Source organism: Lepeophtheirus salmonis, unplaced genomic scaffold, assembly GCF_016086655.4.
Source record: "Lepeophtheirus salmonis unplaced genomic scaffold, UVic_Lsal_1.4 unplaced_contig_693_pilon___fragment_2___debris, whole genome shotgun sequence".
Classification (NCBI taxonomy): Eukaryota; Metazoa; Arthropoda; class Copepoda; order Siphonostomatoida; family Caligidae; genus Lepeophtheirus; species Lepeophtheirus salmonis.
Window position 1 is genome coordinate 1 of NW_027295602.1, and position 18,843 is coordinate 18,843.

General features: G+C 31.6%; 3 protein-coding genes and 1 long non-coding RNA gene across 10 annotated transcripts; 1 reads left to right on the plus strand and 3 right to left on the minus strand.

Annotated features, from left to right (window-relative positions):
* Positions 1–357: 357 nt before the first annotated feature.
* Positions 358–2,325, minus strand: Ogg1 (8-oxoguanine DNA glycosylase). Its single transcript, XM_040720969.2, has 5 exons — positions 1,918–2,325; positions 1,706–1,857; positions 1,355–1,640; positions 1,109–1,303; positions 358–1,051 (listed from the first exon to the last, which is right to left on the minus strand). The coding sequence occupies exons 1-5, from the start codon at positions 2,173–2,175 to the stop codon at positions 947–949; spliced, it is 996 nt and encodes a 331-aa protein (XP_040576903.1). The 5' UTR covers positions 2,176–2,325; the 3' UTR covers positions 358–946.
* On the plus strand, positions 680–4,005 carry LOC121125766 (tyrosyl-DNA phosphodiesterase 2). 7 transcript variants are annotated; one of them, XM_040720967.2, is made up of 5 exons: positions 683–702; positions 760–792; positions 2,594–2,855; positions 2,952–3,392; positions 3,457–4,005. In XM_040720967.2, exons 3-5 carry the CDS (start codon positions 2,655–2,657, stop codon positions 3,853–3,855), a joined length of 1,041 nt encoding a protein of 346 aa, XP_040576901.1. In that variant the 5' UTR covers positions 683–702; positions 760–792; positions 2,594–2,654; the 3' UTR covers positions 3,856–4,005. The 7 variants fall into 7 exon arrangements, with proteins under 7 accessions (XP_071750057.1, XP_071750059.1, XP_040576901.1 ...); XM_071893956.1 differs by having other exon boundaries at positions 680–792; XM_071893958.1 differs by lacking the exon at positions 760–792 and having other exon boundaries at positions 681–702.
* LOC121125768 (ribonuclease ZC3H12A) lies at positions 3,908–5,461 on the minus strand. Its single transcript, XM_040720970.2, has 3 exons — positions 4,845–5,461; positions 4,492–4,785; positions 3,908–4,426 (listed from the first exon to the last, which is right to left on the minus strand). The coding sequence occupies exons 1-3, from the start codon at positions 5,324–5,326 to the stop codon at positions 4,219–4,221; spliced, it is 984 nt and encodes a 327-aa protein (XP_040576904.1). The 5' UTR covers positions 5,327–5,461; the 3' UTR covers positions 3,908–4,218.
* Positions 5,462–14,529: 9,068 nt separating this feature from the next.
* On the minus strand, positions 14,530–18,364 carry LOC121126103 (uncharacterized). The gene is made up of 5 exons (XR_011784227.1): positions 18,295–18,364; positions 18,090–18,225; positions 17,865–18,038; positions 17,628–17,805; positions 14,530–17,559 (listed from the first exon to the last, which is right to left on the minus strand). It is a non-coding gene; the product is annotated as an uncharacterized lncRNA (long non-coding RNA).
* Positions 18,365–18,843: the final 479 nt, after the last annotated feature.

Below are 18,843 nucleotides of genomic sequence, written 5' to 3' on the forward strand. Positions count from 1 at the left end.
CAGGGGTCGAGGAAGAGCGGGTCCTCCAGGTCTTCCAGGAAGTGCTGCTAGTGGAAGAGGACGTTCCTGGGCTCCAAGAGGACGATAATTGTTACTCTAATTATGATAATAAATATCAGTGGCTGATATTCTAGTATAAGGGGTTTTTATTCTCTTTTTTGAATATGTGTATATTTGTAGATATGTTAAATGGGGGTTCCATTGTGTACAGGGATCATCAGCCACTGAGGCCCTCCTTCAATAATTATTTTGGTTTTGTATCTTATATTACAAACATTGACTTGGTCGACTTTCTTTCATAATTAATCTTCTTATACAGTATTTTTCTTTTGTACCTTGCGGTAATTAAACGAATTATTTATCATATGTGATAATTATTTTTATCCCTCTACGAAAAATCGTTTTAAAAAAATAAACATACAAAAACGATTTATATTTCGATCAGAGATCCCACTCCTTCGGATTTATCCCAAGATCTTGGGATATTGACGTTACGTTAGGGGTGATATGTATCAAAGTGGCGAAATCTTGGAACTTTATACTTTCAACAACCGTTGATTATTTTCGATTCATTATATCTTTATTTATCTGAAGCTTTAAGTTGTTATCAACTTGTTCAGAATTCGTTCTCGTTTCGTCTGATTTTAACCGGCTAAATAATATAATATCAAAAACAGGGGAAGGTTAATCAGCGAAACAAAGGTAGGTTCAACACAAATTAAGAAAATGATATTATACATTTGACAGATATTATTGAAGGTAAAGAAGAATATGAAATATAACTGATTCAAGGTGAGTGTCAAAATTGTATTAATATTCTGTAAACGGTTATAATTCTCTTGGGGGGGGGTCAAGGGATATTATCCAATTATGAGTGGTATCCCTGATTTCAACATACATAAATTGGAGGCTGAATGCATAATGTAGGAGATCCTTGTCAATAGTTTCATGCCGGCTTTTGCTTTCTTGCCTTCTTTGTTGGAGGCTTTCCCTCGATATCATCCTTATTCTTCATTCCTTGGAGATGCTTCAAGTCAGCAGAAAATAAAACCTAAAAAAAGACGAATTCATTTAGTACAACTCCACAAAATAAATGTCAAAGACATACAGAATGTGCCCAACCAGCATAGTCACCAAAAAGATCTCTAAAATAATCCCCGATTTCCAAATAGATCTTGGAATTAACAGATTTTTTCCCAACAAGATGTGGCAAGTAGTATCGAGCTGCGATTTGGAACATGTGTGTATCCACTGGGATAGCACCCGCTTTGTCTAAAGACATGAGTAAAATACAATCTGCAACCTGATAATAGAAGAAATCATAAACTATGTGTGAGTGTCAAGATTGTTTAACCTTTGGTCCAACTCCTGGTAATTGGATGAGCTGCTCTTTGGCATCTTGATAGGAAAGTTCTCGTAGTTTTAAAAGAGAGTCTTCACTTCCATTTTTCAATAGTTTTTTGGCTGTTTTAACAATGTATCCGGCTCTGTAGCCAAATCCGTTACTCCTCAGGTTTTCTTCTATTTTTTTATCCTTATTGAGTTGTTCTACGGTAGGAAATGAATGGTAGTCCTTATCGTTAATAGAACCTAAATAGGATCCGTACTCAGTGCTCATATGCTCAACCATAGAGCTAATTCTGGAATAAATTACACAAGCATTGATTAAGACGGAAGTCTCAATAAATTTATAGTAAGTAGTCACCTTTTGATATTATTATTGGATGAACAAATGAAAGAAAACACATTTTCGACGGGATCTTGTCTCAACATCCGCACTCCAGGATAATGTTTGGCGACTTTACTGAACTGTTTGTCCACTTTGGACCATTCTTTATAAAGAGGATCCAATTTAACCTATTTTTGATGTTATTATAGTAAATATTATTAAAAAGTATTTGATAATGTATTATATACATTTAATTGAAAGTAATCTTGAAGTTGCTGAGAGTTTTCAAGGACCTCTCCTTTAGAATAAGGATAAGCTTTAAAATAAATAGAGTCAGAGTCTTGCTTTAAAGTCCATATTTTATTCCGCCATGCACCCGTCCAACATGATTCGTCCGACTCTGACCAACGAAAGCTTTGTCCACATTTAAGAGTAATGTCAAGTCGAAGTTCATTTTTCGAACAAGGGAATGTATTCCAGGGTATTTTATTCCAAAATGTGTTCATCGTTTTGGATCTTATTTTTAGTTGTTATTTCATTTCTTTTAGTAGACCTTGGTTAAACATAAAACATTTAATGTTATTTTTATTTATGCATTAATTGTTCACTCTTAGTTAAAAGGAAATTTGAGTAGATGGCGCCACTTGTGGAATAAACCAATGCTCACTCATATTTTACTACGTAATAATAATAATAATTTAAAATTTCCCTCTATTTTTACAGAGTTTTTCTCTTTAGTAATAATTATTAGTTAATACAAAATTATTGGAAATAGTATTGTATATTTATTTATTTTGTAAGTAATATGTATAATGAGGGATCATTATTAATTAATGATGAAAAGGAGCTGTGACCCTCATCCGCCCTCTATTGTATGAAATTGTGTCCTTTTCTCTTCAAATAGGAGATTTTTAATATTTTTAGGAAAATACTGTGTTGTTCGTCTAAGGAATTTAATTATAAAAGGTCAAAGAGCTTATTAAGAATGGACGATGACATCATTGAAGTATTTGCTTCGACTTCCACAGACACCAAAACAAAGGCCCAGTGTCCGAATCAAGATATCCGTCGTCAATTAGTTGGACAGTTTGTTGAAACCACAAAGACGGATGAAACAGTTGCTGGGTTTTATCTGGATCAATTTGATTGGGATCTTCAAATTGCGGTCACTACATTTTTAGATGAGGTTAATTTACTCAATCGATGGGTGTACATTATTATTGTACAGCTACAACCATTAAAGGTTTAATAATGATTATGAATGTAATTTATAATTATCTAGTTTGCGGAAGTCAAGTCCTCACAAACAAAGGACCAAGATCCAGAAGTGGAAATTCGAGATACACCCAGAGGAGATTTCTCTCTCGTCACTTGGAACGTAGATGGACTGAGTCGTGCAAACCTCAAGGTCCGTGTCAAGGCTGTATGTAAAATTATAGAGGATACCAAGGTGGACATTGTTTTCCTCCAAGAAGTCATTCCCTTGACTCTAAATTACTTTAAAGAAAAGTTGGGTAATTACATATTTGTCGTAGGGAATGAAGAGGATGAGAGACTAGAGTATTTCAATGTGATTTGTCTGAGAAGATTTCGGATTTACATGGATAGCTTTCAAATAATTCCCTATAACTATAGCGTTATGGGGCGTAATCTTTTATTCGTTGAGGCCCATATTGGAAAGGCTAAGCTCATACTCATGAATACTCACTTGGAGTCTACTAAAGTAACTCTCCAAATTAGTATGATCCTTACAAAGACTCATTCCTCCATTCTTTTTTTTTTTCTAGGACCATGCAACGACACGTATTGAACAATTGAAAAAATGTATTTCTATAATCAATAAAAGTGCTAGTAAGGAGACCACAGTCATATTTGGTGGGGATCTTAACATCCGTGATAAAGAATTAACTTCTCTCCCTCCTAATTTCCATGATTTATGGATCACAAATGGCTCCAAGAAAGAGTGTAATTACACTTGGGACATGACTCGTAATACTAATCTTGAATTCCCTGGTCGCTTCAAGCCTCGTCTCCGCTTTGATCGGCTCTATATTAAGTACAATGAAAATTATGACGTTAAATCAGACTTCTTTGGACTAATAGGGATTGAGAAAATATCGGGAACTCAGAGCTTTCCCTCGGATCACTGGGGGATTCTGACTCGTTTTAGAATATCTTCTTCTTAGACATTACATATATTCACAGTATTTGGCAACTATGCAACTTCATTTGCAATTATTTAATCACCTAAAAATATATTCTTGTATTTAATCTCGTTTCTAACTTTTTGGCTATTATGTTAGATTCACATATATAATAAAAGTCTATTTATATTACCCTGTAGGAATAAACATTTCCTTGATTATATAAAGACAATTTTCATTGGAACAAAACAAATAATTAGTCAAACAATTAATTCAATTTTTGGAGCTCTTCTACACTGCTTTCCGTAAAGATTATGAGTACTCTCTGTATACAGTCGATAGAATACTAAATATTACATATTAATATATATATATGTATATTGCAATATATAACACAAGGACAGATCAAAATCTTAGGAAATTATGAAGTGTAGGACCAGACTTTCCAAGAGGATCCAAAGGAAACATAAGCGTACTCCGTCCAACAAAATTAAACTTTAGAACACGATTTTTGATCGTTTCACACATGGCTTGCGATTCTCCAATCAAATCGTAGTAATTGTCATTGGATATAATGATTCCTCCATGTATTGTGGCGTACTGAACGATGTATCTGGAATATATGTATAGTAAATATGTTATAATAAGAGGATAGGAAGAAGGGGAGACACAATGTACCTATCATCATAGGAGGAAAATGACCGGAACCTCCTGGTTGTAGAAGTACGACTAGGCGTAAAAATGATATGACCCAAACGACTTAATTCATCAATAATTCTTTTATTATTCGGATCCCCTGTTCCAGCCTTATTCCTAGGCACAAAAACAACAATTTCATCATGACCTCGTCGCGAAAAGAACTCTATACAGAGCTGCACCCCTCTCCAGAGAAAAGATTTGTTCCCAGCATTTGTTGCGTCTGCAAATTCATGTGCCACATTACATCCATCAATAACGATGGGTCGATGATCCCTGTGGAAATTCGTAGGAATTATAGGTTAGATAAAACTAAAAAAAGAGGATAGAGTTACCCAGACTGCCGCACTTTTTCATTAGGTTCGGAAAAAACGAGGATATTCTCCATCACTTCATTCCTGGATTTAAGTATCGTTTTGGGGGAGGGAGGTACTTTAGTGGGCGGTTTTTTGGAAGAAATGGACTTTCTAATGCTTCGTCTGAGTTCTTTAAGAGGAGGATCCTGGAGAATGTACTGGAATTGCGTGGATACTCGACTTTTCTGGTCTTTGAATATTCTTTTAACAGATCTCTGTAGCTTTGAAGTTTTCGGTGTGGTATTTGGCTTATTAATTTTAGGGGATTGGGTTTCACGCGGCGGGGACTTTACTTTGTAGAGTAATGGATTTTGTGTTATGAGAGAACGAGGAGTTTCCGGAATGCTAAACGGGGATTTCATTTGTGTCTGGTAAGATGCGGAGGTAGATCTGCCTATCTTACGATTCCATAAAAAATCAGAGTAAGAGGCCATTACCTTTCTACGCGGAGTTCGAGCCATATTAATCCCCTTTATTCCATTGTATACTTTTATTTGACAGATTATTATTATTTTAAATATATTTTTAAAATTCGGATCTAACAGTTAGTGAGTAGAACAGAAATATTGACACCGTGTCAGCTGTTGAGCATCAACAAATTCCTTATATATATATGTTGTGTACAAGTTGAAACTTGTATAAGTAAAGAGTACAAGTTGGAACCAAAAATTAAAATGACCATTTTTTAAATGAAGGATTTACAATACTTGGGATGAGGATAGTGCAATAAAATAATTGAGAGTATTCCTTAGATGTTCAATATATTAATGTAGTCATTTTTAACTATTTCAATACAAATGATTAAAATATAAGTATTCTGTAGGACATTATATAGTTAAAATGCCCACAGTTATTTAACTTTTATATATATGAAAACCATGTAATTTCAAAATGAAATGATAGTATTAGTATTACTTAGTAGTTTGCAAGGTTAATGTATTTCTATTAACCTTGATAGTTTGTAATTAGAAAGACCAATGTTCCTATTAAATAATATAAATTTCAAGATGAAGAAACCATTTGCTTATACAAGTTGTAACTTGTACAGAACATAATTATGCTCATAAACTACTTCACTTGCTACCCAACTAGAGGTAGTAATTTTTCAAATAAAGTACTTAGCTGGAACCAAGATATATGAGTTTAATCATTTTTATAAATCCATTTTAAGGAAAAAGTAAAAAAAAAATCGATTTTATAAAATTAAAAGAGGACTACTCCATTATTATTAAAGTAAAAATTTAACATTTTTATTACATTATCTTTTATATTCATAAGTTATGTTTAAATACTAAAGTTAATGTATTTTTCTGCCAGAAAGCCAAGGGCTATTGTTATTTTCTTCTTTCCTGTATGCCATATTTTAAATTGTATTTATCTTTAATTTCTTTCTTTTAAATTTTTCTTATATTATTGACATTTTGTTCAACTTTTCTCCTCTCAGTGTGATTTTTATTAAATATTATATTCCTTGGCTGATGAATGAATTTTCTTTTCCTTAGCAGTGTTCATTATTATTTAATTCCTGAGTAGAGAAAATCCTTTCGTACATAGATTCAATTATATTCAAAACCTGATTGAACATTCGTGTGTGCTCATAAAAGACATTGTGTATCCATGAGGATTTGTTGTAAGTTTTTTTTTTGACTCAGAGTGCGGATCTACATTAGAGTAATTCTAGCCATGGAAATCTATAGTCCTAGCTATAGACTTCCTTGTTCTAGAAAATGTCCTGTTTTTTATCCTTTTCTCCTTCTTCTCTTATCACAACTGATTGTAGCTGATCTAAAGAAAAGTCATGACTCATGAATATTATTCGATGGACGTCTTGAACATTTGGACAACAGACTAAAAAACGGTTGAGTTAGAAGAAGTTTCAAGAATATGTTATTTTCTTGATAAAAATATGTTAATACGGGTTTTCAATACAGATTTAAAGAGTTTTATGATTTAAAATCTATAAATATTTATTCATAGTAGGACAACTAATAAGAATTCAAGACTAAATAAGCTGCAATATATCAACAATATAATTTAGATTAATTATTTCAAAATTAGATGCACACACCAGAAAAATGACTGTTCATAATTTAAACATTATCAGATTTAAGTTTGGCAACCTTTCTGGATTTGAGTTCGTTTTTCTGTATTTCTGTCGGATGTTGTCATTAAGTTGAGGAACCAAATTTTTTCCCATCATGTTGAAGAGGATTTGTGAAATCTTACCAAGAATGTTTTACCACTTGTTACCTTCATCACACACAGTATGAACTATTGCTTCGATTGTAGTTTCTGAGCTCTTTATGGTAGATTTTTTTGATAAGAGGAAAGGTAGAGTATAATGATGATTTAACCTCGTAGAAGTTTCAGGGGAATACTGAAGTATTCTTGCCTTTGGAAGCAGTTGTAAATAATTGTTATAATTGTGTACAGGGTCGAAGATGAGATGAACTTTTCTATTGATGTTGTGTGGGTGAGTAATAAAAGTCTGGAGCTCACTACCCAAAAGAAAATGAGCGAAGAACTTCCTGTTGACTGGGTGGTTATCAACTAATAGTCTCCAAGGTTAATAGAAATACAAAGTTATACCACCATAACGTATTTACGACTGATGTTTGACTTCCACCACGCTTTTAATAGTGACGTCATAGTGTATAAGTAGTTTTCCATCGTATAAAAAAAAGTCTAAATTCTTGATTCTACAATTTAACAAGTTCTTAATTTTATTAAAAAAAATTCAAACCCATTGAGGATCTTCCACGTCGTAGTGAAGTATATGTAACTAAGTCTCAGTTTCTACAAAGGATCACTTTGCCATTATGGACTACAGCGTGGAACGAAGAAAATTGTCGAATTTCACTCAAATCCATAGAGGAAAATTAAATTGAAGGATTATTAGTTTTTCTGTGTTAACTCTTCAATGTGTCATCATCAATTCTATCATCCAATCCAAGAACAATATATTCAATCCATATATATTGTAATTACTTATAAGTTATTTGTATTGACTGTCATTTGTTAGGATGGCTATAAATTATCATAAGAATTCTTCATCAAATAGAAGATACAAGATGAAGACTCCTTGGAGAATGTGTGGAGTTCAATCTAACAAAAGATCGTGTTATTTCGTCACTCCCAGCATTAAAGAATAGGTCATTGTGATAAAGTGCAACATAATTACTAAGGATCATGAATTTTAAAATAATCACAATGTGCATTGTTATGTAATGATTTAATTAAACTTAAAATGAATACTTTATTGAAATAGAACTGATTAATCCACAGTAAAACAGTTCCCATTTTGACTCTTTGTGGATTTGACACAAGAAGAAAACTTCGCCGCTATCAGTAGCATTACAGTTGTGTTTGAAAAAAATGTTGGCCATCTAATTTCCGAGGAATTGCTTGACAAGGTTTTTAGACTTAGCTAGAACACAGACACTCACATTTAGAAAGTTTATTGTTTAAAATTAAATAATGAGGTAAAAAAAAAATATATCTCATTTTCGTCACATATCCAGTAACATAAATATATCCTTCATCTTCACAGATTTTTAGGAAGATGTAAATCACTAGATTGTTGTTCTATTGTATTTTCATCATTATTTATATCTTCCTCAATCTCACCTTTGATTTTTTTGATAAATTATGTCATCAAAGTTTTTATAAAATTTTATATTATCTTCTGAAGATGCTTCGCTCAAAATAGGCCTATAAGGAGATGCAGGATTTGTATATATTAGGGGGCGGACAAAAAATTGGGGGGAGGGGGTAAATTTTTTAGTAAAACGGATTTCTATTTACCATTCGCAACTTTTGATAAGTCAGAATTCGTGATAGCTCAATTTTGGACTCCCGTGATATCCCCTAGTATATATATGTAGTGCATTGGTGATACTACAACATTTAATTTATTGAAACATAGAAATTGGTCTTTCTCAGATCTGACGGGAGCATTCTAAACAACTATTTTTTCTGAGCCACTTATTAAGAGTATCCAAAATCAGTCCTTTAACAAAAACCTCCTCATTCGGTTTTCCAAGCATCTTCCCACTGATAATGAGTTTACATTGAGATTTAGTAAATCTCTTTTCCAGTTCTCCTTTTATCGCTTTCTTAAAATTAGATTAGGATTTTAATAATCTATATTCCGATTAAAGGATTTCACTTTTTCGTGTAAATCTGCATTCTGTTTCCTTAGTGACTCGAGTTCTAGAATGAGTTGAGATTTTCTGGTATTAGAAGCCCTACTAATTTGTATACCCCTGGATACACATGCTTGATTAGATGCGTTAATCTTTCCTAACACAAGTGTTTTCGTTGATTTTACGTTGGTTTGGGGTGATTTGTCTAAAGTCTACAAATATATTTCATTAGAATCTTCTTCAAAATGGTCCACTATCTTAATTCATTTCGTTTTCCTTGGAGCTTTCTCAAATCCTTCTCCAGGTATGATACCTCTGGAAGGGATATCATCCTTTTAAAAGTAGTGCCAGCAATTCCCTTTTTAAATCCCTTTTATAAGCATTTTCTAATTAACAAGAATAATGGATTGTGAATAATTATAATTAACACTTTTTTTAATGTAATAGTTGCCGTGCTTTTTCCTAGAATTCTAATGTTATTACTGTACTAAGAAAAATGCCATGGGGAAAATTGCCAGTGGAAGATTGTCATGGAGGAAAATTGATAAGGGAAAAAATCCCGTATTTTGATGTAACTTCATGGTGAACAATAACACATAATAAATTCGTTTAATATTATTTATGACAAAAGTTGTTTGTTCAATCATTCGAGGGAGTACATTCAAGTGGGAGTAATGTTATTGTAATACAATTCCATTGCATTTTTTGAAATTCAATCCAATCTTCTAATAAATGGATTGAAAGGATTGGCAAGGGAGGAAGGGGAGGTGATAAATAGCTTTGGGCCTCTTAAAATATGGTTGAATACTCTCTGCCCTCCGATTCCCCAATGTCCCGGGTGTAGTGTGGGATTATAAAAAACCACTGCCAATTCATCCAAGGAACCCCTCTAACACCACAAACTAATTCAAAGCCCTTGGGTTGGCTGGGGTTCCAGGGGTAGTATGGGATAACTAAAAACCACCGCCAAAGCATCATATACATCCAAGAAACCCCTCTAATAAAAATTTAAAAAAAATAGTTCGAATCCCTCTGTTTGCTTAGGGAACTTTGGGGTATCCCTGGATCTTTAAAACCACCGCCAAAGCATCACATACATCCCAAGAACCTGTCTAATACCAAAAAATAATTTAATTGAGTACACTTAATTATAAATAACTTTTTGTTTTTCTTTTGGAAAGGATAGAGTATCTATCTGATTTCTGTTGGAAATAATTTATCTAATTCTGCGAGTAAATGGTAAATGAAATAAATTTTTTAAATCTTTGTGGTATAAAGTTTTATTTTCTGTCAATATTGAAAATAGGCTTATTAATTTTTTTATATTTTTTATTTTGTTGAAAAATATCACCTCTATCATATTGAATAAGTTTCAATCTTGACATAAATTCTTCTTTTTTAAATGCTTCAATTAGATGCTAAAGATTAAGATGCAATGATGTAACACACTTATTAATTACATTATGGATTCCCTCCACCCCTTTGTTCGTCCTGGGCTCAACATTCCTGTTTCGATCAAACACATTCCATAATTTGATGAGGTATCTTAGTGTATCTCTTTACATGTTGTTTCTTTTCCCATGGAAAATGGTATCTTAGCTGCCTACCAGAACATCATTTGTTGCTAATGAACACAAATTTTCCGAAAAAATAGCTTAATTCGATCTTTAGACCAGTCTATTAGACACTTCATAGTTTTAAATGATGAATATTGTAACGGATATTTTTAATTTTGTTACTTTAAAAGTTTTGAATCATCAATGACTCGACCATATTGCACAATTACCTACGGAACATGAACTGCAGCTTATGAAATCATATATACGAAAAATAAAGACTCTTTCGATATTTATATCCGTTAATATGAAAATAAAATATGATGTCTATTTTATTCATTATGAACAATTTTGAATCGGTGAAGATTCAACATGATCATTCATGGAAAATTTGGTTTCATTTTCCTTCCAAAACATGGTTTTATGCTAATGAACACAAATTTTTCAAAAAAAAAAAAATACCTTTATTCTATCTCCAGACGTGTCCATAAGAAAGTTCATACTTCTTAATGATGTATATTATTAAACATATTTTCATTTTTGTTACTTTTAAAAATTTGAATCGACATTGACTGGATCAATTTTATCAGTGCCAATCTACAGCATTAAGAAGATAGCTGAGACAAAAAAATTCCATCAATAAACATGTTGAATCTTCACAGAGACAAAATTGTTAAAAATGAATAAGGTAGACTTCATATTCAATTTTGATTTTGTTATAAACAGATATAAATATCGAAAAGAGCCTTTATTTTTCTAAGATGGGACATCATAAGCCGAAGTGCATGTTCTGGTAGGTAACTGAGCAATATCTACAAGTCAATGACGATTCAAAACTTTTAAAGTAACAAAATTAAAGATATCGGTAACAATATTCATCATTACAAACTACAAAATGTCTGATGGACAGGTCTTGAGATCGAATCAAGCTATTTTTTCGGAAAATGTGTGTTAATTAGTACAAACCTATGTTCTGGAAGATAGCTGAGACAAAAAAATTCCATCAATAATCATGTTGAATCTTCACAGAGACGAAATTGTTAAAAATGAATAAGGTAGACTTCATATTCAATTTTGATTTTCTTATGAACGGATATAAATATCGAAAAGAGCCTTTATTTTTAAGATGGGACATCATAAGCCAAATAGCATGTTCTGGTAGGTAACTGAGCAATATCTACAAGTCAATGACGATTCAAAACTTTTAAATTAACAAAATTAAAAATATCGATAATAAAATACATCATTAATAGCTATGAACTGTCTTATGGACAGGTCTTGAGATCGAATATAGCTATTTTTTTCGGAAATTGTGTGTTAATTAGTACAAACCTATGTTCTGGAAGATAGCTGAGACAAAAAATTTCCATCAATAATCATGTTGAATCTTCACAGAGACGAAATTGTTAAAAATGAATAAGGTAGACTTCATATTCAATTTTGATTTTCTTATAAACGGATATAAATATCGAAAAAACACCTTTTTTTCAAGTGTAGGACATCATAAGCCATAGTGCATGTGCTAAGTAGGTCAATGAGCAAAATATTCCAGTCAATGAGCAAAATATTCCAGTCAATGACTATTCAAAACTTTTAAAGTAACAAAATTAAATATATCGGAAACAATATACATCATATATATCATGATACATATAATTGTTATATAAAAGGATATCTATTGGAGCAATAATTGCAATACATTTTAGTTAGGTCTTTGAATCCTTATCACATAATTATATTTCTGTAGCCGTGATAAGTATTTTAGGAAAAAAAATCCTAAAAAACTTATATTAGGGCAATGCTTAATAATGGAACACCTTTTCTGAGGCTAGGTGAAAATGAAAGAGAGTTAATTTATTAGAAAAGAATAAGGCCAAGGCTATTCATTTTGGTGTTAAAAAGCTTGTCCGAATCCAACATAAAAAAAGTCAGGAGGCTTTGGTATACAATTTCACGACCCAAACATGTAATTGATTTATATGCCGAAAACATAACCATTATAATTGAAACAAATTATAAGAAACAAATTAGTGAAAAGGATTGAAATAGTCATTCAATTGGAAGATAAGTTAGGACTGAAAAAAATAGAGAAGAAACTGGGATTTTTTCTTTATGCACATGGTGTCCACAGATAAAAGAAAAAAAATATGGACTTCCCTATTAAAAGCCAAATTGAAGACCTAAGTATAGTATGGGGGAAAATGGTGAGGCAGACTCCAATTGGTTGACCCTGAATCAAAAATTCAATCGAAAATAAGAGATTGGAGATCCTTCAATCTGCAAAAAATAACCGACGTTTACAATAACCTGGTGATTCCATGGGTAGTTTATAAGGCTACTTCTCTACCCAGATGAGCAGAAGTTACAATGAAGGAACAAGAAAAGTGGCTAAGAAAGTTGCTTCATCGAATGTACATAGAAGCAGAAATAAGAACTAAATCTCAAATGGGAGGATTGACACTTCTATAGAGATTTTTGCCTAAAATTTATCAAAAGATTTTTATAGATAACAAATTCGAATACAGAGTTACGCCTGGCTTTATCTTCTAGTTCCGTTTACAGACGGTCATTGTTAGGATTAAACATCACTAATTTATATGTTTCAGCCTTGTCTCCCTCCTGGGGTGCTAGCCAAAGAATTTTATGGAAGGCATATCTTCAAATCCACTCCGACTCTGCTGTGGATATTATTCAGGGGAATTGTGAAAAAAAATATTTTTTAAAGAGAACTTACCCAAGACAACTAAAGCTTCTAGTACCAAGACGGAACAAGCTACTACTCACGATATCAATGAGAATACTCCATTTAGGTGTGGAAAATTGATATTCCCCTTAATAAGTTCTTCAAACCAGTCCCGTATGGAGTTGGTTCTTGTTTTTTTAATTATTTTTGTAAAGTGTGCAGTGTGTTTATTTTCTGTATAAATAGCATAATCGTCTTTTTTATTCCAATTTTAAAGTGTCATTTTTACAGTTGCGTGTGATCATAAATATGTACATTTTTATTATGATGTCTTTTATCCAAAGGATTAAATTTAGAATATAATGTTTATTTATATTGCATAACATTGCAACTTCATCAGATTTTAATAAAGACAATAAAAAAAATTATATTTTTCAAAATAATTCAAAAAATTAGATATATCACTTGCAAAACCACCATAACTGTCGCTAACAAAGGTAACTGTTCCACGAGGCTAAAATCCTATGATAACCTAGACAGATTTCCGGTTTTTATAGGAGCTTCATGAAGCAACTTGTTGAAGGACATTTTTGGGCTTCTCGATTGCAATCTTAGTGGCGTCCAACACTACCCATGTAGCTGGAAACTTGGTTTTGAAATCTTTTGGCATGTGCTGCTTAACAACTTCTTAAGACGGCCACATTTCATACTCTTGCAATTGAATACAGAGAAATGCGAGCGTTGTTCGAAAGACTCTAGCAGCAGTAACTTTAGAAATACAAACAAAAGCGAGCAAGTTCGAAATCTTTGGTTTTCCTTCTTAGCTTGACTAATGTCAGTACACATTTGTACTTGAGATTTGTGGTTGCTGCACCAAAACAGTTGAAAAAGTAGATGAGGTGATACAAGTTATAAAATCTAGTGTATAACTCGGCAGCCTCTGAATCATTGGCTTGTGTCTTGATGGAAGGAATAGACTGGATGAGGTGTGATTAATTTCATTATGTATCTGTTTTCTGAATAGTACATTTTTTACCAATTAGCATCCTCTTTGCTATGATCTTCCTTTGAATCACGAACCTCAAGCTCAACTTCAATGACATTGTTCTCAAAGTATCTGACTTTAACATCATCTTGAGTGGTGTTGACTTCTTTTGGCTTTTGAGAATTGTTATACCTCTCTTCATGAAATGATGGCTTTGTTGATCTTCTATATAAAAAAATCAATGGTACCACTCCTTTTTTAATGCATTTACGAAGCCTAGGAACGTCAGGATCCCATCCTCCTAGACGATCGTAATCTTCTTTCTTGAAATGTTCGTGACATACTTTTGAATGCAAAGAAGGAACCCTAAGATTATTAGTATTGAGGTTGATACGATTTATAGCAACCCTCCATTTCACTTGTAAAGTGGGTTCCTTTAGCCTCCTATACCTTTACATCAAGGTACACTACAATAATTCACTTTTGTTCTTCACTGGTAATTCCGTAGTTGGAGTCTTTTTAACTTTCAACGATATAATTTGAGGATCTATCCTTTAAAAGTCTTGAATGATTACCTCTAAGCTCTTTAACTGTAACGTTCACGCAACCTACAACAGAAAACGAGCTCAGAACGATTTGAAAACGACTAAACGAGTAGTAAACTCTGTACGCTTTAGATTAAAAAAGTTAGATGATATAAACTATTTAATCCAAAAAAATTAATCAATTATTTTTACATATACAACAGTCCAAGATTTCGATGTGTTGATATAAATCATCCTTAATGTAACGTCAATATCCCAAGATCTTTGGATAAATCCCAAGGAATTGAATCTCTGCTTTTGAGGATACACTAATTTTATGTATGTACTTAAATTCGAAAAACATGTCCAAAAGATTAAGAAAGTAGTAGCCCCGACAAGATGAGTAATAAATTACAAAAATTAAAATTATCATTATAAAAATTTTAGTTGGTAATCAGGAAAAGGTTAGTTGCCAGGGTGAAAGCAAATTGCAAAGGTTATTTCGTTTTTTAAGATAAAGGAGACAAATTAGACATAATAAAATAATTATTATCGACTAATAACTAAGTTAACTATTGGCTGTAATGGACAAGTCACAAAATTTATAGATCTTAGTTATAGATAGTTAGGAGCAAAGAATAGTACGCATTAAAAACAAGATAAAAAAAATATATTGTATATTGCTAAGGGAAACTATCTTGAAAAATGATCAGATGATTTATAACGGAAGGTTGTGCGATTATTGATTATAAAACCTTTCATACATTATATTTTCTTCATAGAATCATACTTAATTATTTTTTTCTGTCCACATGGAGTAAATGTATCATTTTCATAAAAAAAGTCTTTAATAATTTAAAAATAAAAGTTTTAGTAAACATCAGCTCGATTTTTGGTTGAGCAAGAGGCAAAGTAGAACTATGCATTATTACCCTATGGATCCTTCTCTATTCTTTGTATCGTTTTTACTGGATTTGGTACACTATAATTTCATAGTTTTACTTTGCGTCTTTATCCAATACTCCACCAAAAATTAAGCTAAAGACTCAACGACAAACAATATCGTCCTATCAACCCAAAGAAGTAGGTCGTAGGGTGCATATTCTTATGAGAACTGAACTAAATAGTGATTGTGCAAACAATGACCTACTTCTGACATAAGAATAGGAGAATAAATAAAGCGTAGTAATTATACAAAAGATAAATAATCTAATTTTATCATTTTTATATAAATTTTAAATTGAAACAGTTTTATGAAGAAAATAGGCTAACTTAATTTATTATGATAATAGAAAGCAAATGTAATACACATATTTCTATTTGATAAATATTCGTACTACAACTTGGAGCCATCAAATAGTTTAAAACATGGATATAACTTATAATTACCAATCAATATTAAATTATTACATTTATTATTTATCTAATATTACTTTAAAAAGTATTAATTCTATTTTAACATCAAAAATGGAAGTAAAATTACTTATAATAATAAAAGATTGATAAGACTTAATCCTTACAAAATTTTAAGGTGTCTTTTGATAGTATTTATTATTTTAGTAATGTATAGCTAAGTAAAGTAAACATATTTTTAAAATTATTACCCTCTATTATTATTTGCAAACGCTGCATTTTATAAAACTTCATCATTATTTTGCAGACTATTTGGTCTCCAAAACTTTTATGCAATTATAATATTAGAAAACACCAACTTTTAACAACAAATGTATTATTATTTTATTGAATGACTGAAGCCTCTCTGATGGGTGTTAAGATTAAAGGAGATGGGCTAACTGGGATAATATAAACGCTTTTTCAAAATCATCTATATATTTAAATCTATTATAGCCATGTAGATATAACTTTTTCAGTGGATGAACAACTTTCATTTGGTGCATTAAAAATTCTTAGTACTTATTTTTAACACATAAAAATTTGAAATTTTAAGCCTCTTTAAAAATAATGCCCTATGATCAGGATAGTACAACCAATGTTGCATTAGTATAAAAGTAACTAAATTATTTTATTGTTTTTATATAGATGTTAAATGGATAATATTGCATTAAGAGTATTATATGATTAATAAAAAAACTTGAACATCACATATGTTGTAAACAATATGTGTTTGTTTGCCTTCATATTAAAGTTCAAAGTTGTACTTTCTGTGGAGACACCTTCTACGAATTGAGGATTTGGAGGCCTTATGACAGTATCAAAAACATACACAAAGCTATGCCCAATATTACCCCAATTAGTGTATCTCTTATTACCCCCAGAGAGCCATTTTATAAATGTTTTATTAAGTTATTTAAAAAAACATCATATTATAAACATTTAATACGTACATATTATCCAGGTTCTATTCTATTTGTTTGCACAACAAATTGAATAGAACCAATGAATATTGTACAATTTAAAAAAATTATCTACTTAAATAAAAGGTAAAATAATAAATACATACCTTCTTCACATGGGTGGCAGAATTAGCTTGAATACAATAAAGCTGAAAGTTGATGTCATTTTCTTTCACATGTCAAAACAAAGTATATCTAGAATGAAAAGGTAAGTGTATATTAGGGTGTCTTACATTACCCAGGGGTCAAACTAAAAGTGAAGAACTTTGAGCATCCATGCTCAATATTTATTATATAAACATTGACTATTATGATGATCATAAAGCACAAGGGAAGTATATGCTTAAGCCAATCTTTGAGAGATGAATAGATCAAACACGTAGTCATTGAATCAAAGGATTTGTTAGTAGTTAGAGAGTTTATAAAATTAACATTCCTTCTTTACTTCTTATGACGATTGATTATACTATAAAGGTTCTGGACTTAATGATAATTATACTATAAGGATTCTATACTTAGTGATGATTATCCAATAAAGATTATTCTTAGTGAATCAGTGAGGAGCAAGAGCTATATTAATATTTTGTCATGTATGAAAATCCAAAGTCCCAGAGTCTTGTCTGAATTTATACGCTTCTAAACACGATACGAGTCCTACAAAGAACCCTTTATTATTGAAGGCATCGTCTATTCCTGGAATGAAATGTTTGAGGTTATTCAGAACAAGAAGGAAAAACAAGTTGTTGCCATACCATCTATGAGGAAATGTCTGACCCCAGACTGAGTAGAGAGCAAGGAGTAAAATTTAATATCTTTCATCCTTCTATCGAGTGACGACTCTGAAGTAATTACCCATCGTCCATTTCCAATAAGAGTAACTATGTTGACTTATGGAGAAAGTCTTGAGGGCGTTCCTATGTCCAATCCTGATGATAATCCTTAGAAATCGGTAGAATATAATGGATTTGAATTCTTACCTGATCGTTCATCTTCCTGAGTGGGTTAATATCCCAATTTTACAAAACATAATATCCACTCACGATTTTTCAACAGACTCAATTCGATATAATATATAATAATTAACGAAGATATATTTTTTTTGAATAATTAGACCTGTAAAAAATAATGAATAACAATGACGTAAAATAAAAATAATAATTCTACATCAATCGCATAACTCACGGACTACAAAATTCATTAATTCATTTGCTGAGCGAGTCTTATTAGAGAACGTACTGAACCAACTCAGTTGCATGAGCAGCATGAATGATTCGTTTGTTTATACCGTAAGTTTGCCATATATAGAGTATCAAACATCAATCAAATATTTTTATCCACTTTGACTCTTTTGTTGAGTTATTATGAAATATGAATATAATCAAGTATCGCACGGTAGTTCATTAGCTTGATACTTTGAGTGCACTCTAATTCGCGCACACGAAGAATTGCAAACTCACCCACTCACGAACTGAACTGTTCTAAGTGCCTCTTGATGGGAAAATAAACTACTCAATCTAAGCAATCCTTTGAAAAGTGTCATGGGGACTTTGCTCCATAAAGCAAATAATAATAATAAAATAAATTAAAAAAGCACAACTTGGACTCAAAAACTTTTTTCTTACTTTGTTTATAACTGGCATATTTGTCCATGTTTTTTTGAAATAGATATTTTTCAATATTTATTTGGCTATAAGAGTAATGTCTGAGTCTTAGTATCTGGAACAAGAGACA